The sequence below is a fragment of the Ochotona curzoniae genome, unplaced genomic scaffold (genome assembly GCF_017591425.1).
Source record: "Ochotona curzoniae isolate NIBS_2020 unplaced genomic scaffold, NIBS_Ocur_1.0 scaffold_2453, whole genome shotgun sequence".
Lineage (NCBI taxonomy): Eukaryota > Metazoa > Chordata > Mammalia > Lagomorpha > Ochotonidae > Ochotona > Ochotona curzoniae.
In genome coordinates, this window is record NW_024467094.1 from 16,181,479 (window position 1) to 16,203,920 (window position 22,442).

General features: G+C 41.6%; 1 protein-coding gene across 4 annotated transcripts in view; it reads right to left on the reverse strand.

Annotated features, from left to right (window-relative positions):
- The window catches only part of MYO1D (myosin ID), a 301,304-nt gene that overhangs the window by 161,456 nt on the left and 117,406 nt on the right, over positions 1–22,442 (reverse strand). For all 4 annotated transcript variants that reach the window (XM_041001600.1, XM_041001597.1, XM_041001598.1 and 1 more), the window contains 2 exons: positions 16,268–16,400; positions 6,363–6,529 (listed from right to left, as the gene is read on the reverse strand). In XM_041001600.1, coding sequence (XP_040857534.1) covers positions 6,363–6,529; positions 16,268–16,400 — 300 coding nt within the window. The remainder of the gene's footprint in view (positions 1–6,362; positions 6,530–16,267; positions 16,401–22,442) is intronic.

Genomic DNA, 22,442 nt, shown 5'->3' on the forward strand with positions numbered 1-22,442 from the left:
GCCCCGGGTTCCTTCTGTCCCTCAAGATCTTCCTGCTCACGCTCACTTCCCTACATGTCGGAGGATCCAATGGCTCAGCTCAGAACTTCTAAGCACACTGTCCCTGCCTCACCTCATCCAGCCCACTGACTTTACATAACACATCACAAATATAAAAATATGACAACCCGAATCTGTAAATATTTATATCTGCAAATATATACATATATATTACATATATATTTTCAATTCATGAATGCATTATCCCTAGTCTAACCCTCAGTTTGAGCTTCAGACTTATATCAAATACCTATAGTTGATCTCTAAGGCATCTTAAATTTCACTTTCAGGGACCAGCATTGGGTGTAACAGGTATAGCTACCACCTGCAACGCTGGCATCCAATATGGGCACCAGTTTGTGTCCTGGCTGCTCCACTTCTGATCCAGCTCCCTGTAACTGACATGGGAAAAGCAGCACAAGATGGCCCAAGTGTTTGGGGCTCTGTCACTCACATCAGAGACTCAGATGAAGCTCCGGAGGCTTTGGTTTGGCCCAGCGCTGGTCACTGTGGCCATCTGGGGAGCGTATCGGCAGCTGGGACAGTACTTTCCCCTTCCTGCTTTTTCTCCTTCTTTCCCTCTGTAACTGATTTTCAAATAAATTAATAAAAAAAAAACCACTTTTATTCTTCAAAGACCTCATAGTGCTTGGAGTGGCAAGATTGGCAGCGATTCATAGCTGTTGAAATATCAAAACCACTTGAGCAAGAACCTCAGAGCATACCCTACATCCGGGATCTGGGGAGGGTGGGAAATTGGGTGGGCTTTCTCCCTTAATACCCCCCTTTAAACATGAAGGAAACAATATGGAAAAATTACTAGTCTTACCCACTCTCCTGTAGCCCTTGAACCTTTTTACCCTAATTTAACTATGTAAAGATTGTCAAAATATAATAAAGAAAAATGAGAAAAAAGTAAAAAAAAAAACAACACTTTTTTGTCTTTCCCATCTCAATCTTACCCCAGCTACAAATCCAGAATTCTATAAATATTTCTACCCAATTCCTTCTCTGTCATTACTTCTTTTCTCAAAAGCATTTATTCTTACTTTATTTGGAATGCAGAGAGATAGAGATACAGACAGAAACAGGCATGCATAGGAAGATCTTCTATCTGCTGGTTTACTCCACAAACGTCTCCAACGGAGAAGGCAAAGTCAAGAGCTGTTAACTCATTCAGGTCTCCCATGTGTGTGACAGGGAACCAACTGAGCCATCATTTGCCTCCTAGGGTGTACATGGCAGGAAGCTGGAACCAAGCTGAGCTGGGATTCAGACCCAGGATCTTCTCCGAATGAGGGTAAGCCAAATGTTATCTTAACTACTAAACCAAATACCTTCACCTCCATAATCAAATACTACTGACTTTAGTTCCAAATAATGTTAAAGCAATTTTCTTCATTGTTTCCGCTGCAGTCCTAATTCAAGCCAGCTCTAGTTTGCCTCCACAGACTTCAAAGTCATTTTCTATTTTCTTTGCAGTTCTTCTGCGTGCATTAGCCACACTTTCCCAAAAAGTCTAACATTATGGTAGTTTTAAATGTTTTTAGTTAGGGGTCTCCTCTTCCTCGTTGACCTCACTGACCTTGGCTTCTTCAGGGCTCTGCGCTGCCGTTGCCTCACTTTATGACCCTCTGAGTGTATTGTTCCTGCTACCAGGAATGCATTTCATCCAATCCTGGAAAGGCAGGTTGGCTCATTTCATCCTCTAAGCCTTCGCTTGGACTTCCTACATCAACACGTTTCCCTGCTCCCATACTCTTCTTTAGATATACCTTCACCACACTTGGAATCACACTGATTTGTGGGTTTACGAGTATAAAGTCTCCCCTGTGGACATCAAGAAACCAAGGACTTCCTTTTGTTTCCCTTGCAAGTCCATATACTTGTCAAGGTGCTTGCCATGGCATGCAGGTGATAGATATTTGCAAAATAAGTAAATGAATGAGAGGGATATGTTTAAAAGTTCACTTATTCGCTACAAGGGGACAGAAATCAAAGCTGAGTGCAAGTTCTAACATGAAGTTAGAGGTAATGTCACACATTATCACATGTGAAAAAAGGAAACTGATGGGTACCCAGGGCACTGGAGGTGAGGGGCTGGTCTGCTCCAGACCTAGCATGTCTCCCAGGCTTCAGTCCGGAACAGCAGGGCCACAGGAGCCAGTTATGTCACTGGCCTGGTGGGATTCCAGCTGACCAACGGCACACCTGAACAGACATTCCTTACATAGCTACGGCATAGATAGCCCCTTGCCAGCCCACGTGTCTAGAGGAGTATAAAACTCCTGGACACGTATCTCAGCTGCCCCTTTTTGCCTCCATCTTCCTTCTGCTCTGCACGAAGAAGCGTCAGGAGCGGATTTCCCAATAAAGCTTCCATTACAACTACAGACAACTTGCTGATATTTAGGGTGATTCACGTCTTTAAGATTCGCTGTGAACCTCCCGTCCCCCTTTTAGATTCCATAGCATGGCTGTGCATGCAGTTCAAGCACATTTTAACTTCTCTGAGGATGTTCTGGAGGGGAAACAGGAAATGCAGACTTGTGCCACCACCATCATATCTGAAATTCATAGCTCCTGTCACCTCTTTTCTAGCTTGAGTATTAGAAAACACACTCTAACCCGTTCAGAATATCTTCCAAAAAACAAACACACCATAACCCTCTGAGTTAAAGCAAAATAAGACCAGAAAGATTAAAAGTAAAGATATGTATCTGCACAAATACCATGGCCCCTCCACATCAAGCTTACTTCTTGTCCAATTCCTTCAACTTCTGCTTCATCTCCTGCAAATACATTTCAGTTTAACCTCATCCTACACCTACCTATTCCTATACACCCATTCTCATTTTTTAACTTACGCTGATTTGCTACAGATGAGAACTCAAAAGCAGAGTATATGTTCGATCAATTGTTAGACTTTCCCAGGAAGTATCAACAGATAAGAGATCTTTGATATATATATATATGAATAAAAAAGCTTTCTTAAAATCTGACAGTCTTAAATTAAGAATCAGAATGTACACATCTCAATTCATGAAATCATTCCTGTTACACAGCCTCCAATTTTAAACTGTGTGATTTTAACAAGGAAAAATGATTAGTTTTGAGCATAACCTTTTGATTAATGTAAAATCAAATTTCAATTTTCCAGGCTATTATGCCATAAAGTGTTATATTCATTGTGAGCCCGATGCTCCCTTTAGCGCAGTCTCTTACTTATTGCACCAGGCAGCTGAACATTAGTAGAGAAAAGCCAACAGTGCTACGTGGTCTCACCTAGCATTTACAACCTCACATCACAAATAGGCACTCTGCAATTCATGTAAGCAGTTCTACCCAAACCCAACACCCCCACCCCTCCAAACTGAGGCTTCTTAGTCCCCCTCAGACCCCTGTGTCTCCGCTCCTGATCCTCACCCTCTGTTCATACCCTTGTTTCAGGTTTCATGGGGGACACAGAAGTACCCAGGCAGGAACAAGTGCTATGCTATCTGTGACTGCATACCCGCGGGCGGCTGTACTCCTGCCTGGCTGGTGCCCTGATCCTAGCCAAGGCTGACAAACCTTCCCCTCCTTCTCAAGGATGCTGTTAGTGCAATGATCCCTCCTATCCTGTGTCCTGGATTCCTCCCTTGGCTGTAAATCACCCACTCCTACAGAAGATGTCTGGTGTCTCCTGATCTCAGCTCCCACCTCAGGACTTGAGATCTCAGGACTCTCTCCACTTTTCCTGGCTCCCATCTACAGGAAAAAAACCAAAACTCAGACTCTCACTTTCTACAAGGCATCTAAATCCTTCCAATTCTCTTCTTGCTTAGTCAGGTTCTACCCATACTTCGTCCTCTGGCCCTTCTATTGCCAAATCGGCCTCTGCTTTTGTCTTACTAGACTGCAAAGCAATATTTAGAATGGTGCCACATTTTTCTTCTTGGAATTCCATCTTTTGTCTTTTTCGCTGTAATGCTCTTCCGGCGTTTCTTCTACCTTACTGATTGTTCCTCCTCATCTTCTTTTTGCTGGCTCCTTTGTGTCTGATCTAACATACTGTTATGGATCATAAATTTAAATATCATTATGGACCACAACCCTTTTTTTTTTGAAAGGCAAATTTAAAAAGAAAAGGAGAAACAGTAAGAACTGTCCACTGATTTATTCCCCAAATGGCCACAACAGCTGGTGCTGAGCTGATTTGACACCAGGAGCCAGGCACTGGTACAATGGTCCAAGACTTAGGGCCATCCTTTACTGCTTTCCCAGGCCACAAGCAGGGAACTGGACTGGGAAGTGGAGCAGCTGGGATACTCACCAGCACCCATACGTGATCCTGGTAGATGCAAAGCAAGGATTTAACCACTAGGCTATGGTGACGTGACTGGCCCATGGGCTCCATTCTTGTCTTAGTCAAGTCTCAAGACTTCACGTGCAATCCACATCCTGATGATTCTAAACTCTTACCTACAGCTCAAACTTCCCACAATTCCAGATATATGTATCCAGTCAATTATTTTTCTTCTACTCAAATCCTTGCATTACACAGGCATGAGAACAAACTCAATTTCTATTCTATGTCTTCCTTTTCAAAATTCCTTGACCCAGGTTTATCTCAGCCAATGGTTCCCACTTATGCAGAGGCTCTTGGCAAAATCAACATGCCATCTTATGTTCCTCCTTACTCCTGCCTCTTCATAGCCAACCCACGCACAGTCATATTAACCCCAAAAACTGCTTGCCCCTCTTCTATCTGCAGAAGGCAGCACTCTCGTCAGGTCACCTCCCTAGATTTGTGCAGTAACATCTGGAATGTCTCTTAGCTTTCCATCTGCATGGCAGCCAGCTATGATCCCTTAAAATAGCCACAAGACTGTATTCTTCATAACCCACCCATGGTTTTCTATCACACCTTGCCAAATCCTAAATGCTTCAGTGTGTCTGTCAATTCTGTAAGATACAGGCCCTGGCCATATGTGACCTCACTTCACACCATACCTGTCACTCAGCATCCTCCAAGCACAGGGCACTAACATGCTACTCTCACTACCGGAGAGTGGCCTTCCCCAGCAGCATCCTTCCCTCCAGCTTCTTTCAGTTCTGACTTCTGTGTGGCTGGTCCGCATCACTGCTACCCCCGCCCCCGGCATCTTTCCTGATATGAGCTGAACAAATATTTTAATTTATGTTTTATGTATTTATTTCTTCTTGTGGAGCCTAAAGTCTAGAACATAAGAAATGTACAGCAAGTATTTTAAAATAAACAAATGAAACCTAAAACATTCTTCTAATTCCAAGTTGTTAACTCACATCAACAAATTAGCAATGCAGTAACTATTGTTTTTCATTGAGCTATTACTACAGGCCGGGCATATAATTCTAATTGTGTCACATATATTATCTCATTTCATCAGTTAGCAATTCTTCACAGTAATCACTATTATCCTTATTTTACACAGGTGTAAACCAAGGCATAGAGATAACCCAAAGTAACCAACTAAAAATGGCAAAGTTAGACAAATCAGGCAGACCAATTTAAAGGCCTTCAGCTTTAGGTTCTTAATATTTGACTATTATGATAATTACCAATGCCAGTAAGGATTGAGTATTACGCACCAGGAACCAAGTCTTTTGAATTAAGTTAATTTATCTATCTCAAAAACATTCTTATGAAGTGTTACTAAACATATTTTACAAATGCAAAAACAAGGTCAAATAAACTCAATTTCTGGTCCAAGATTACTTAACAAAGAAAAGGAATAGCTTGGATTTCAATTCAGACTTGTCTCCAAATTTGTGTTTTTCCTCCGATACTATGACACTGACTTTTCCCAGGGTCCATGAATTATGAATTCAGGGACTCTTGCTGATTCTAGAAAAGTATTCCTATGTATCATTTCTTTAGTTTATTTATGCAGTTGGCAGAGATATACACAGAAAAAGAGAGGGAGAAGAAAAAGGAAGAGAAATTTTCCATCTGTTGGTTAACTTTCAAAAAAATCTCACAACACTGGGCCAAGGCTGGGAGCTGGGAACTTAATTCAGGTCTTCTACATGGGTAGCAGGGGCCCAAGTACAAGAGCCACTAATTGCCTGTCACCTCCAGTGGTTGGCAGAGAATTTAGTGCCAGGAATGGGTCTCGACTATAGGGACTCAGGTGTCTTAACCATCATCTAAATGGTGCCAGACGCCTGCCCTTCCTCAATGCTTGAGTTCCTTCCACAGTAGTTGCAGACTGGGGCCTATGTGCAGGCGCACTGGTCTGTGCAAAGGGACTCTGACACCATTCGTGTGCCCCTGGGTTTTCCTGGGGGCCAGTTCTCACCTGTGAAGGAACTTCTCGTAGGTCTGGCGGAAGGCAAAGCCCGCCCGGCGCACGCGCACGTTCTCCAGGAGCCCCAGGTACTCCACCTGGTGCCGGCAGCGCTCATCATCAAATATCTGCGGGGACTTCTTGTCATTGGGTTTGATGCAGCGCACGTAGTAGGGCTCCTAGAAAAATGGCAGCAAACTGTGAGCTTAATGGAGTGAGGTCTCCAGACCAGGGGCTCAAAGGTACTAACTGGTGTGTCAAATTCTGCTCAGGGCCTCTGACTCCTCAGGCACATGATTCCATGATGGCAGTTCTCAAGTCTTCAACAAAAATTCTCCTTTCATTATGTTTTAGGATTCATCAGGGGTAACAGAAAAGAGATAAGCCAAGGGAGGTGAAAATTAGAGCCATGAAAATTTGGAAATCCTTGTGGTGTGTACAGATGAAAACACACTGTTGATGTCAGGGAAGGAGGGACGTTGCAAGAAAAAGACAGCCTCTGCAGTAGCGATCCAATGTGAAGAAGAGAGCAAAATCCTGAGGTCGGCGGCTCTGCTGCATAGCAGGCCAGGGATGTTATGTTGCGATTATTCAGATTATAGTCACCGGGGTTTTAAAAATAATTGCTTAATTTCAAGGAATTTTTAGTCTTTCTAAAGAAACTGATTTCTATTTAAATTATTTGATGTATTACATATAAGTAAAATCAAGTTATAAAAATGACTTTATTTGGTTCACACCTTTGATGCCCACAATGGCCAAGTCTGAGCCAGGCTGAAGCTGAGAGCTGGGAGCTCAGTCCAGGTTTCCCACAGGATTGCAGGGAACTACTTAAGCCTTCTCCTGCTTGCTTCCCAGGATTTGGATTAGAGTCAGTGGCTGAAGCAGGGTGTCAAATGCCCACCTCTCATTCTGGGCTTTTTAAAGAGGTATTAAACTTCATGGGTGAGGAGAGAAGTTACAAAATCACCTGTAGGCATCAGTGATTCTACGAAAGGGCCCTTCTGTGCCAATTAAGCTTTGTACCATGTGTCAGATCATAACTTCTTTTAAATATAAAGCTGTGCTCGGCACAGATCCTGATACACTGAAGATAATGAGTAAGTTACTGGATGAATCCATCAGGCCAAAGGTATCCTTCTTCTAAGTGTAAAGAGTTCCTTTTTCTTCTCTGAGTTTGTAATCTATCAGATACACAGAGGCATTTTAATCAAGATATAGAGCTCTTGGTTGCTAAATTAGGCAGTTTTGAGCTCCACTGACGGATGGAGGTGAAACACGGGTGGTAAATAATTAAAGAGACGCTTGAAGAATGTGAGCTTACTTGCATTTTGAACAGAACGGCACTTTTCAACACTTTTTAAAAAAGAAGCTCCAGTTGTCTATTTATCAGGTGGATATATAAATCCCCAGCTTGTGGCATAGACCTTCAAAGCCTCTGGAATTCCTTTAGCAATAAAAAGTGTCCTGGTCATGCTAATGAGGCTGCTCATGGCTGGCCGTAGGTACAACACTTTGTAGATTGTGGGCGATCATCCCAGGCCCCTGCCCCTGCTGCCTGGAGGGCGTGGCTTAAGTTTAACCTTCCTCATGGCCTGAAGTATAGCCATCAGGCCTACATATGGAGTGTGGCCTTCAACATGGCTACGAGGTCAAGGGGAGTATACCTGAACATGACCTCAACATCACTGGAAGATCTAGGGGATTAGATTTGTCATACAGCCAACCAGAGCATCTTTGGTGGGCGTGGGGTCTGCCAGAAGGCTCCCTCCTGCCCTCCCCTTCTTTACCCTTTAAAACCTGTAACCTGTGCATAATAAAGTGGACATTCCTCACCAGCTTGTCTCTGGTGGTTCTTGCCACCGTCTGCCTCACCCTTGGTGACCTCGGGCCTGCTGGCAGGTCTAAACCCCCAGAGTAGATCGATAATTGCTCCCTTTTCCCTGTAAGTATTTCAGAACATCAACCCTAGACTTATATATCAAACTGTGGAATATTTATTCAGAAAGTTAGTGTTCCAGTATAAATACTTTAAAATACAATGTTGGGTGATCACATGTTCACTAGATCTCTACTGGTTTTTGAATGTTACATTTACATAGAGGGCAGCAGTAGCTAATCATTGAAAAGAGCTTATAACAAAGTTAAAACAAACTTAATGGGATGGTGAAGTGAGGAAGAGACAGCACTGTTGACCTGAGGACTTTCTGCCAGTTTCCTGGAATACTCGGTCTTCCCTGCTTGGTGAATCAATGAAGAAGAGTCACACCGAGGGGAGTAAATCACTGAAACGCTCCCAGACCCATTTGAACAGAAAAAGCCCTGCACACAATTGAGATCCTTCAATGTCAGATCTCTCTGCTGCTGACTAGCTATGATAAAACTTTTCTAGACCTACTTAGCTAATATATGAAATGAGGATACAAGGGTTTCCACTTGGAGTAATGAGCGACCAGGTCAACATCCATGCTGGCAGTAACTTGGATAAGTACACACAAAATGCACAAAACATTAGCCTGGAGACATGTGAAAGCTCACAGGGCAGTGGACGGTCACCGGATTGGCCTTTAGGAGAGAATGCTGTGGGGAGTGCTCTGGTTTGGGGCGCCTCTTCCCAGAGGGGATGGTTGGAGTACAGAAGAGGTTCTGACAGCTTGCTGGGGTTCGAGAGACAGAGATTAGAGACCAGGCTCTGCAAGGAAGCTGGTCATGGCCATGCCAATCTTTGAGTCAGAATCCTGTCACATGGACCAGAGAGAGTTAAACCACAGTACGTGGAACTGGAACAGCCAACTTGGAACACTTGTACTTCTAGCTGCCTCAAAGCAGCAAAAGCACATTTCCCCTATAGAAATATGACACAGATTTGGGCCTCCAATTGTTCTTGAAAACAATTTTGTAGATATCATATTTGGAACAAAATTAAAAATACATACACATAAAGAAGAATCAAGGTAACATAAAAAACAAACAGAAAAAAAAACTCCACACAAAATAAACAAATTTGCATGAGTGTAGACGGTGAGGGGTTACAAGTCAGATTCAACTAATCACGTTTACCATGCACCTACATGACAAAAGACAACACTGAGAACTGTATACAACCAGAGATAATATATATTCTAGAAAGTCAAACCAAATGGAAAAAATCTAACACTGAAAAATATAATAATGAAAATGAAGAATTCAGTGGATCAGAAATAGCTGAAAGCAAAGAGTAAACCAGAAGGTGAATAAGAATAAATATCCTGGGATAAAGCAAGGAGAGACAAAAAGATGGAAAACCAAGTGGGGACAGCAGGAGGTCTGCAGGACACAGTGGGATGGGCCACTGAACTGGAGCCCTGAAGGAGAAGAGACAGGAGGGAAATATTCGAAGAGCTAACAGCCAAGAGTTTCCTGCAAAGAAAAACAAAATCTCACCATTAAGGTGCAGCATTTGGCCAGGTGGTTAGGTTGCAGGTTGGGGCACCTGCAGGCTGTGCTGGAGTGCTTACGTTCATTAGTCCCCTCCAGGTCCAGGCTCTGCCTTCCTGCCAATGCAGACTGCGGCAGGAGAGGTAACTCCAACGACTGGGTTTCTTTCACCCATATGGGAGACCTGGCTTGAGCTCCCAGGTTCCGGCTTTGACCATAAGGACATTTGGTAAGTGAACCAGAGGATGAAAACTCATTTGCGCCCCCTCTCTCTCTTTCTCTCACTCTCTCAAAGGAAATCAAACTACTGACTGAAGAAGTTTTACAAACTTGAATCACATCAAAGCATATCCAGGTAAAATTTGTGAAAGCCAAGTTGTCAGCAGAGAAAAAAATATTACTGCTCCTTGCAGCAGGAGTTGCAAGGAGCAGTAATAGATGACAACTGACTTCTCAAAACAAATGATGAACTCCAGTAGACAAAGTGAGATGAATGATACTGCTGATTTTGAATTCACCCCCCTCCAAAAAAGTATTCTTCTAGAATTAAAAAAAAAAAAAGAAGAAGCAACATATGAAATGTTTCTGGGCAAATAAGATGTGTCAGGCTTCAAATAAATTTAGGCATAAGAAAATAGTACCAGATGGCAGGTCAGTGATAAAGCAAGGGGAAAAAATAAAAAATAACTAAGCCTAAATAGACACTGGCTACACCTAACAATGAAATATAAACATGTATACTGTACGAAATCAAACTGTATACAATAAATACATGTGTGAAAAATGCAATTAAAACACATGATCAAAATAGTATATAAATCGGGAATATCCAAGAGACACATACTTGAAACAGAGATATAGGAAAATGGAAAAACAAACTACACAAACTAGGCCAAAAAGGAAAAGCTGGTTTAGCTGCATCCTCGTGCAAAGCAGATTTTAAGGAAAAAAACAACATGGAAAGAAATGTTTCACAATGACAAACAGCAGGAAGATGCAAATAACAGCTCGAGCTTAAACAAACCTCAATTTTCTAAATGTTTGAAGCAAAAATTAAAGGTACATGCATAGGAATTTAGAATCAAAGTAGATTTGATTGACAAATACAGAAAATTTTGAATAGGACTAGCAAATTTGACCTGACCTGCAAATATGCTGTATAAAGTATTGTGTATATGCTGTATATGTGGTGTAAAGTATTGTGAAATGCATGCAAAAGACCCACATTAAGCAAATTTAACAAATTTTTAAGGGCTGAAATCACAGTTAGGTCTTCTGGTAAAACAAGACTAAGCTTGAAATCAAGAGGAAAAATCTGTGTGTCTGAAACTTAGGAAATGAACTTGTAAATGATCCCTAGGTCAGAGAGGAAATCATAATGGGATCTAAAAATATTTTGACGTGAACAAGTAATCAAATCATGGGGACAAAGCAATTTAGTCTAAGGCATCATTTGTGTTGTATAAGTAACTTTACAGAGCAGAAACTGGCGGAATGGAATTTTACCAACTTGGTGAGCCTGCGCAGAGGAAGTAGCAATGTTAGATGAGCCACCAATGCCTAACCCAGGAATGGAGGAGAACCCTTCCATCCTGCTTAGTAATATAGATGTCTTTGGGTAAGGAGTCTGATGGGAATGTTTAATACTTAATCAGCATTCTGTCTCAACTTATAAATGCCGCCTCCTTTCTCATTTATAAATATCCAGACTAAGCCTAAGAAATCTTAAATTTGAAAAATTCAGAGTGCCTTATAAAGGTTAAATTGTGAAAGTCAGTAGAGATCTGAAATCTCCAGAACTTCTTAATCTGCCCCTCTGTATGGTTTAGGTGAAAATCATTTGTGAAGGCACAGCAACCTGTACAAGCTAGAAGATGTTGCATTTTAATATACTTCTATTTAATCTGCTTTGGATATTGCTAGCTACAACCAAAGAAAGTTCAAGTTCACTTAGTAACTGATCGACCCTGTGCTTCAGCACTTTGAGAGGTACCAAGAGGTACAGAAAACTAACCAGTTCTCTTAATTCAGAGGAAATATGCACTAGGAATACTGTGTGGAGTCTGACTGGTACAGAATCAGGAACTTCCACCTGGGCAATGGAAACCAGATAAGGTAACTTTTCTAATGAATTCACTAAGACAAGGGTGCTGGATAAAAGAAGGGAACAGCAACATTGCAAGAGTAAGACAGTGAACAAATACTGGCCACCTTCTTTTGACCAAATTCTGGGTGAACCCAGCTCCAGGGCTGCTCTGACATAGAAATGACTGTTGATCTGGAAGGGGTGGCCACACGGCCCAGCCCCACTTCTGATCCTCATGATGTTTGTGGGGCGGGGGCAGAGGATGGAAGGTGGAAATGAGGGCCTTTGATGAGAGGCTGTGCTTGCTCTGGACTCCTGAAGACCTGGTCCTCCCAGGGATGACAGTACCACACTGAGCTCACGGAGCTAATGACTGCAGCTTCTGAAATCAGACCGAGGTGACTCTAGCCCATCAGAAATAGATTCATAGAGGCTCAAATTTCCAGCTCTTCCATTTCCTCATGTTCAGACATTACCAATACTGTGAATATTGGGATGCTTTTTGTTAATTTTTAAATAAATTTATGTTGAATACAGACACATATATCATATTTGGATTTATTTTTCCTACCCTAATTTACCCTAGTGTTTCCATATTCTTCTGATTTTTTATTCTGGCACTTTACATTTTTTCTATAATGTTGTTCTTACGTGATTCATTTCCTGGTTCATCTAGGTGGAATTCTGAATTATTTTTTTAATTCTTATTTTCATTTTACTATTTTCTCTTAAGTTTGGTCTAAGCTGATGTTAAACCTATCCTTTGAGCTTTTAATTTTATATTTTTAATTTATTTTTAAAGTAGGAAAAAAGAGGAGGAAGGAAAGAGGAAGGAGGGAGGGAGAAAAAGCTAGAGAGAAGAAAAGGAGAGGCAAGGATGAAGGGACAGAGACGAAAGGAGGGAGCGAGAGAGAGAAATCTCCCATATGTTGGTTCGATTGCCAAATGCCCTGCTGCAGCAAGGGATGAGCCAGGCCACAGCCAATGACTCAGAGCTCAACTGGGGTCTTCCATGTGGACGACAGGGACCAAACTCCTTGGGTAATCACTTGCTGCCTTCCAGGGAGCCCTTGAGCAAGAAGCAGGAATCAGAACAGGAGGGAGGAGGGGAAGGAGAGAGACTGTTTAGAACTGGATCCTGTTCCTTCATAAGCTCCCATCTCAGTACAGGCTGCACTTTCCGGTCTTCCCAAAGTGCCACCTGGTCTGTCAGGTGCATTCTCTCCATGAAACTATGTCTCCCTGCTTGCCCCAGTCTGGACGTCCAAGTCCCTCTCAGTTTGGAGAGGTCCCCAACCATTCTGACAGTTGCCCTATCCCACCAAATCCTGCTGCTCTGCTTAATGCTGCTCCTTGTCTCAAGCCTGAATTCTTCCTTGCACAGAGAATTTATTTCCCTCACCTACAATAACAGTAACACTTTCTCCCCACCTTGTTTGGATTGCACATTTTCTAGTCTATTCTTTTAAACTTTCACTATTTAAAAATGGGTTTCTTACTTCTTCCTTTAGCTTTTCTTCAGTGTTCCCATTTCTGGATTTCAGAGTTGAACTTAACCCACTTACTATTGGTCTGTCTTCTTATTTTATAAAGAAGTAACAAACGGGTCCCTATAACAGGATCCTACAAGTTCTGACAAATTCTTTGTTAAGCATTTCCAAAATATTTTGTAATTTTCATATGACTCCCTCTTCAACCTATGAATTACTTAGGAGAGTATTTTTTTTTTGAAGTTTCCAAGTACATTTATTTAACAACTTATCTTTTAAAAATGGATTATTTGGCAGGCAGAGAGGAGATGGGACAGGGGAAGGACAGGAGAGGAACACTTGCTCTCATACCTGCTGGTAACTCCCAATGTCTGCAGTGGCTGGGGCTGAGCCTGGGCTGGAGCTGGGAGGTGGAATTCAACCCAGTCGCTCACACAACTCAGTTAACTGAGATATCACTGCTGTTTCCCAGGCACTGTATTAGCTGATGTCTTTTTTTTTTTTTTTTTCCAACTTGCACTGAGGATGGGAAATGTATCTGTATATATCTCCTTTCAAAAATGGTTCAAATAGGCTTTGTGATCTTGCATGCGGTCACAGTTCTTGAAATGTTCCATGTATACTTGAAAGGATTATATATAACCTAATCCCTTGGTATAAGGTTCTCTTGATCTGTTACATAAAGTTTAAATTTGGTTTTCAAAGCTTTTGCATTCTTACCAAAGTCCTTTTTTTTTTTCTTTCTTTCTTTTTTTTTTTTTTTTTTTTTTGGTCTGCTTGATGCAACAGTTTCTGGGAGAGCTGGTTTAAATCTCCCAGATTTAAACTGCAGACTTGTCAATCAATCATTCCTTTAATTTTTTTCAGGTTCTTCTTTTTGTGCATAGTGTTTGGATATTTCAACTATTTAATTCAAAATGGTTTTACTTCTTGGATTTTTAAATAATATTAAAGAAATACTGATGTTTCTTTTTCTTAAATTCTGTTCTCTCTCATGTAACTAATGCTTTCAGCTGCTGTAATGGGGCCAGCTCTGATATGTTTTTATCCATCTATTTATTTTAAGTTTTCTTGCAGTGTTCCTTAGCTGTGTCTCCTACAGGTGGCATGGAGCTAGTCTGTTTAAACTATTTATACTACATACCAATTCTTTAGATGTGTTTCTACTCATTATTTTGAATTTTCTGAATATAACTTCTTTTCACTGTTTGTCTGCTTCCAGCCCCGCTCCATGCCCTTCTACAGATGCGTACGTTGTCTCGATTCTTTTGCTTGTCTCTGCTTCCACCCTCCTTTCCTCATCTCCATGTGCTCACAGATTGAGAAACTACAGTAGATACAACCAGGTTAGTTGCCCACCCTACATACAGTATATTTTTCCTACTTTGAAACATTATTCTTATTTCTAACTGGTTCACTGCTGATCAGAATAAAACGTAGTTCCCACTTCCTTGGCAACCACATAGAGCAAATGGGCTGCAGCTGCAACGCTGATGAGCTTCTCGGGAAGTCTCTTTAAGTCAGGAGAAGCTCAGCAGTCATTACAGTCTAGAGGTAGGGATGCTAAGCCCTGGGATGACACAGCAGAAACACAGAAGGACCCGGGTCCCTAACCGCCCCAGCACCAGCCCTGCCAAGCTTTTTCTGATACTTGGTTGATGCGACCGAAGTGACACCTCTCTTTCTTAAGTCACTGATTTGGAGGTCTCTTTTTTTCTCAGATACTATTACTGATACAAAAGTTACAGGAGGTTCTAGCCTTTTTAAAGTCACATTTAACTACCAGTTTAAGAAAACAAAGATTTTTTTTTTCTACTTAAGTAAATGTTCCAAAAATTCAGCATTCATTCCATTTCCTGTGTCACACATGCCTGCCTCCTAACCTCACTCTGCTTCTTGCTGGATGAAACAGGCTAATGCTGATTTGCAGGGCAGCCGAGTTAAAAAAGAAACGCACCCTCATGGCGTGCCAGCGTGTGGTGCCAGTGTCCTTACCACTGCCTTTCTGCAGGCATGAGCTGACAAAGCCAACACACAGAGCTTCTGTGCTGTCACCTGAGGCCAAAGTGTCTTGAACAGAAATAGAAAGCTACTCAGCAAACGCTTTCTTGTGGCCTTTGCCTAATTTATCCTCAGTAAAGCAACCAGAAGCAGTATAGATTTCAATTAGAGAGGAAGTTGATTAAAAAAAGGTAATACAGAAGAAAATATATCAGAAAAGCACCAGAAGAGAAAGATAAAAATGAGGCATCTAAAAATAATGAGTCCCAGGATGCTGCCTAATTTATCAAACTTGTCAACAGTAGCACTTAAGAGTAGAAATCTGTTCTTAAAAGAAAAAAAATGTATCAGACTACAGTTCACCAGCATTAGATCTCAAAAGAACAATAAAAACCAGAAGTAATTATCAACAATATATCTTTATATTTCCACTATTTTAAACAATGAAAAAGCAATACTTATGTAACAAGCTCTTGCCTAGGAATCTCTTCTGGTCATGTTGTCTTCAAACACATTATAAACATGATTCATTATTCCAATTTAAGTATTTCTCCATGCCCTGTCATCAGGGCAGGTCCAATGTGTCATTCTGCCAAACATTTTAAACCTTTTTATGTTTTTAAAATCTCATTAAGATTTTCCCCTTGACCATGTTACTAGAATAAGCAGCTCACATTTAAGAAAAGGTTTTGGTTGAGACATAAACAACTGTTTTGCTCAGACCGTTTTAAAGGAGGAAGAAAAAAGAGAAAAGCAGGAGCAAGAATTCTATTGTTACATCCACTTTATATTGTACTCTTCAGTTCGCCTAGATTACCCAAAAGAAGTAAATCATATGCAATCTATGTAAAAATAAAAGGGGGGGGAGGGATGTCAAGAGGAAATCTACAAGTTCAAATGGATGTTTAGATAAGAAAAGTTACCTTTGAAGCAAGGTTGTCCACCAGAGCGATCATAGAGTTCTTGAACAAGGTGGCAGCAGTCAGAGGTCGCTTGGTCACTTCTGTGATGCTCAGCTTGCCTTCAGGCCACATATTCTTCAGCACTGGATTTGAACTGAGAAGTACGGGAAGAGCAATTCAAATGCTGTATTCAAATAAACTGGAGAAACGTCACTGGACCCTTCTGTCACACTGTATCCTGAGGGTTTACAACCAGACCACAGACTGAACTCACAAGAGGCCTTTCTGTTTCTTTCTTGGTAAAACGATTCCATCCATTAGAATCATGCTCAAAGTGTCATCACCTCTATTGCATTGCCAATCAAGAATTTTCCGAACTCCAGCATGCTAAAAAATTCTGAAGTATTTATTTGAAAGAGAGCTAACAGCTCTCTGTTTGCAGTTCATGCCTTAGGGACAGGCCAGGCTGAAGTTTAGGAGCCTGGAACTCACTCCCCATGTGAGTGGTGGGGACTCCAGCATCTCAGCTAGCGCCTCCTGCCTCCCAAGTGCATTAGCAGGAAAATGGATGGGAAGTAGAAGCATGACTTGATTCCAGGTGTTTTGGTGTGGGCATCCCAAGTGGCAGCTTAGCTTGTGCCACAATGCCAGCTCCTAAAAAAAAATTCATTAAGCTTCTGTAAAGTAATACTATATACTATTAAGTGGGATGGTCACGGTTAGTACGGCTCTTTTTAATATTTGCGAACATAGGACTGGTTTCGTGATGGTTAAAAGATGAGGACTAATCATTAGTTGGAAAAATGCCATTCAACATCATGGCAGGAAGCACAGAAATTTAAAATCATCTAATTAAAATAAATATTCATGTAGTATACATCATACTGTAAAAAGTCAGATCTTTGGAAAGATACAGACTAGGATTTAAAGTAACCATTTGAACACTGACTTCCAGCAAATCCCTTTACTGCTGTTGGATGTGTGAGGACTCGTACAACTGTATGAGCACACTGGCAGCTGAAATATTTTATTGATGCAACACCAAGATTCTTGCACTCCAATCCTAAAAATGTATGTCAGGCCAAGTCTCACGCTAAAGACCGTATATTCATTATTTGCTTTATGGAGATTTTTTAAAAAACATAGGCAGTTATCTCAACAGTGATTTTCTTGGTTTCATTTTGGGTGCTTTTATTTTTAACTAATCGTAGCTTGAAATGTTACTTGCTTCCTGGAAACATTTCTTCTACCACAAATATTTTTATTTGAAAAATGGATGGGAAAGAAAGGGCTTGAAGAGAGGAATGAACTCACATACAAATGCATTGCTAATGTGCTCAGTACTGCCCAACTGCCATTTTGCCCATCTTTTTTGTTTTTTTTTTTAACCTTCGCATTAAAAGGGAGAAAGCTGTTTTAGTTTCCCAAAGCACCTAATAAACTGCTGTACACAGGAACTCAAAATAATAGCTGCAATATGAAAAAATGGATGACAACAGAGGAAAGAAGATAAATGGTGACATGAGGCCTGACTGGGTCTGGGAACGCAGCCAGAGCAACAGCCCAGCCCTGGCCATCGACAGCAGGCAGTGTCAGCTACCAGGAGAAGGGCCATAAAATAATGCAATGATCCATGGCTCATGGACCCAGTTTTATCACTTTATATTCCTAGTCTATAATTTTCCAATCATACAGTTACATCAATAAAATGGCCACATAAATGTATATTGTTTTCCCTTAACTTTTCCATTTTGTCTTTAGCAGAGAGAGAGAGAGAGAATTTAAGACAATGGTTCTCAACTTACAGTACACATGGTGCTGACTTGCCTTTTTAACACCTACTGAACAGAACTACCACAAGACAGAATGCTGTGTACTCTGGAAGGTTTAACACATGGGAAAGAATTGAAGATCACTGGCTTTGGATTTATGCCATTTCTACCCCTAATGCTTTTTCCACCTTGCTACTATTGGCTACTGCTCCACACAGGATATTCCAGTGCTATGTTGCAAATGCAGGGAGGAGAGCAAACAAGGACATATATGAGTATAGATCAAAAAGTTCACAGAAAGAATGGAACAATGAATTTATTCTGGTGCATATTAAAAAATCCATGCATAACTTTTTATGATATGCATTTTCCGTAAAATGTTCTAAGAACCTGATCTTAGTGGCTGGCGCGATGGCTTGGTGGCTATATCTTTGCCTTGCACATGCCAGGATCCCATATGGCACCAGTTTGTGTCATGGCTGATGCACTTCCCATCCAGCTCCCTGCTTGTACCCTGGGAGAGCAGTGGAGGATGGCCCGAGGTCTTGGGATGCTGTGTTTGCATGGGAGACCCGGTAAGGCTCATGCTTTGGATTCGCTCAACTCTGGTTGCTGTGGCTGCTTGGAGAGTGAGCCTGCAGATGGAGGATCTTTCTGTGTCTCTCTCTTTATGGACCTGCCTTTCTAATAAAAATAAATATATATATAAAATAACCTGATCTTAAAGAATAGAATTGTTTGAATACCAACAGACAGAGAATCCTTAAAAGTTAAAGAACTTTTAGGATAGCAGGTCCTAAATGTCATATTAACAAAATAATTTTCAAACATTTAAAACCTAGAACCCTTTCCTTAAAAAAAATATTTTTATTTATTTGAAAAATAAAGAGAGAGGGCAAGATCTACCATTCATTGGTTTACTCCCCAAATAGCTATAATGGCCAGGCTTGGCTAGATCAAAATCAGGAGCCAGGAGCTGCTTCCAAACACTGGGGCATCTTCTGTTGCTTTTCTAGGCACATTAGCAGGATGTTAGATCAGAAGTGCAGTAGTCAAGTCTTGGACCAGTGCCCAAATGGGATGCTAGTGTCGCAGGTGTTAGCTTAACTGCTTTTGTCATAACACCAGAACCCTTTTCTGAAGGGAAAAACGTATCCAGACAACAGCTTGTTTACGGACAAGCAGAGGACCTGGCGTGATTGTCTAGTGGATAAAACCTTGCCTTGCATCCACCAAGATCTCATATGGGTGCCAGTTCATATCCTGGTGGCCCTACTTCCCATCCAGCTCCCTGCTTGTGGGCTGGGAAAGCAGTAGGGGATGACCCAAAGTCTTGGGACCATGCACCCATGTGGGAGACCCAAAACAAGCTCCTGGCTCCTGGCTTCAGACCAGCTCACCTCTAGTCACTGTGGCCACTCGGTGAGTGAACCAGAAGACAGAAGATCTTTCTGTTTCTCCTCTCTGTAAATCTGCCTTTTCAATAAAATTAAAATAAATCTTTTTTTTTAAAAGAAAGAGCAAGCAATCTTCTCTAGCTTATGAGACAGTAGTAAACAGCAGCACCTGACATGCCACCTGCTTGCTCCTTTCCTGCTTTTCTTATTTTTAAGATTTATATTATTTTTATTAGAAAGTCAGATACACAGAGGGGAAGATGGACAGAGAAGAAGATCTTCAGTCGGATGGCTCATTCCCCAAGCAGCCACAATGGCCAGAGCTGAGCCACTCTGAAGCCAGGAGCCAGGAGCTTCTTCTGGGTCTCACATGCGGGTGCAGGGTCTCAACCCTCGACTGTTTTCTCAGGTAACAAGCAGGGAGCTGGATGAGAAGCGGGGCTGCCTGGATTAGAATCAGTGGACACATGGGATCCCGGTGCGTGCAAGGTAAGGACTTTAGCCGCTAGGCCACCACATCTGGCCCCTTTCCTGCTCTCTTTACACTCACACGTGCACATACACACACATACACACGTCTGTACTCCACAAAAGCAAACCTCCAAGAATCATACTGACGCACTCAAAGAAAGAAGAGTCTGGTTAGCCCTGGAGGCATCAGAAAGCCGCCATAAGTAAAGAGAACCCATGCAGGGACAATCCAGAAGCATGGTTTTACCATGAAAGATTTCAAGACTTCCCATCTCACTGCAACAGTTTTCAAAGTACAGAGATGCTTTGCAAAATTCATGGGAAGGGGACTTTGCAAAATTCATGGAAAATGAATATTAAGAACAAATCTTGTATGGATTTAAAAATGTTTCTATACCCCAAATAAACCGGTCTCTCAATTCCATTTTCTATGAACTTTCTGAGGGTCTTGCCCTTTTGGCAAGACCATCTCTGTCATGAAATGTAGTCACTCTAGCATACCTTTAACGATAGGATTTATCCGAGGGTCTGTGTTCTCTGCTCACTTACCAGGTAACTCGTTGGGGAATAGTTTTCACTGACAATTAATAAACAAGAATTCTCACTGTCATCTTGACTTCACAAGCAGGCTTTACAATGGGGAGGAATGCCTTGTTACATCAACACATGTATTGTACTCTATGTGGATATCACATTCTCCCCTGAAAACAAATCCACGTGCCCACCACATGAGAACCCACCACTGGCAGCTTCTGTCCTCAGTGAGTGTAACCTCTGGGCCGTGATAGATTTATGGGGGTACAATCAAAGATGGACTCTCTGCCATTGTCCACACTTACAATGTCAGAATACATTTAAGCAGTAGATTGATGGACTTGAGACTGCTGATAAAGGATTATACTATTATAATAATATAGAAGAAATCAGTGAGGGGGAGGGAACTGGGGAAGGGAGAAGAAAAATCCAGAGCCTATAAATTGTACAAATAATAAAACACGAAACAACTTTTTTTTTTTAAAGTGAGGGAAGGAAAAAAGTTTATGGAGGTACTGAGTACCACCTCCCACAGCCTCCAGGCACAACAGCCCTGCAGCACATCAGAAAACTGCCTCTGGTCAAACAGGGTAGTTTTCCCAATTTGAGCTTTTAAAATTTTCTGTCATCTGACATAGTGTACTCAACACTATGTCAGACGTCTAATGTTTGCCTGGATTTAACCTGTAACTTATGCTGGGTTGAATGTTACTTTTCTGAACCTGTCACTGATACTGTCTAAACCCAGAGGTGTGGAAGAATTGAACTTTTTTTTTTTTTTAACATATTGTTCACTCAACACTATACCAATTAACCCCATAATATTGTATATCGACGCTGATGTTTTGTTGGGGGTTTTAACTGACCGGAACTTTACTCTGTTGGCTCTACCTTCAGACCAGAGAAGGTCTCCCCAAGAGGCCACTGAACTTATCTGGACAATAGGACGCTGGACTTTATGCTGGGTACATGCTCACAATGTAGGAATTTCAACGGAACTTGAACTGTGGTTATGCAACAAGATGGAGCAATCCACTATGGGAGGAGGGGTGTGGGAGGGGCGGGGGGACTCCCCAATGCTTATAAAACTGTTTCACATAATACAATGTTAATAAAAAAAAAAATTTTCTGTCGTCAAAATGGGTGTAACTAATCTGACAAAGTCAGCATTGGAAGTCCTTTCTCAAACTTCTTTCCCCCATTCCCAGCTGTGACATTCCTTTCCTCTACCTTGCCAAAGAGGGCACGTCTAGCATTCTTGGGGAGCTCAACATCCACACAGATCGATCACTTCATAGCAAAACATGTTAAATGCACTGTCTACACACAATGTCTCTACATCCCCATTTCCTGTATTCTCCTGAGTGCTTGTCAACCAGACCTCATCCTTCACCTTTCCATGGAAACCAAGGTTGTCCAGAGTCTCAACAATCATGACAGTTAGTATATCCAGCAGCCAACCTCGGTCCTCAGGTCATTCCTGCTTTTGTCACAGGTCACTGTCCTTTGCTAGTTCCTCCTTCCTTGCTCGATTATAAATGTGGGAGTACCTAGTGGATTAGGCTTTCAACCTCTTCTCTTTCGTTCTGTACCCACACTCATTCCTAGATAATCTCACCGAGTCACAGGTCTTTAAATACAGTCAATATAGGCATATGAATTCATGTCTCCATTCCACCTCTCCCTGAGACCCAGATCCACAAGGGCAGTGGCCTGTTTGGCACTTTTAACCAGATGTTCAGCATGCACATTACACGTCACATCCCAATCAAAATTTTGAATTTCGGGGTGGGGAAGGGGAAGGGAAACCCCAAAGCCTATTAAAATGTGTCATAAAATAAAGAAAGATTTTTGGATTTCTACCATCAGATTTTCTCTTCTTCCCACTTCTGGCTCAGGCATCACTTTCGACTTTGGTCTTTCACGCATCGTACACATCTCACCCACCAGCAAATCTTTTTGCAGTTTACTTTCCAAGTACCGCTGATGTGACCACTTTTCATTACCTGTTGCTACCACCCC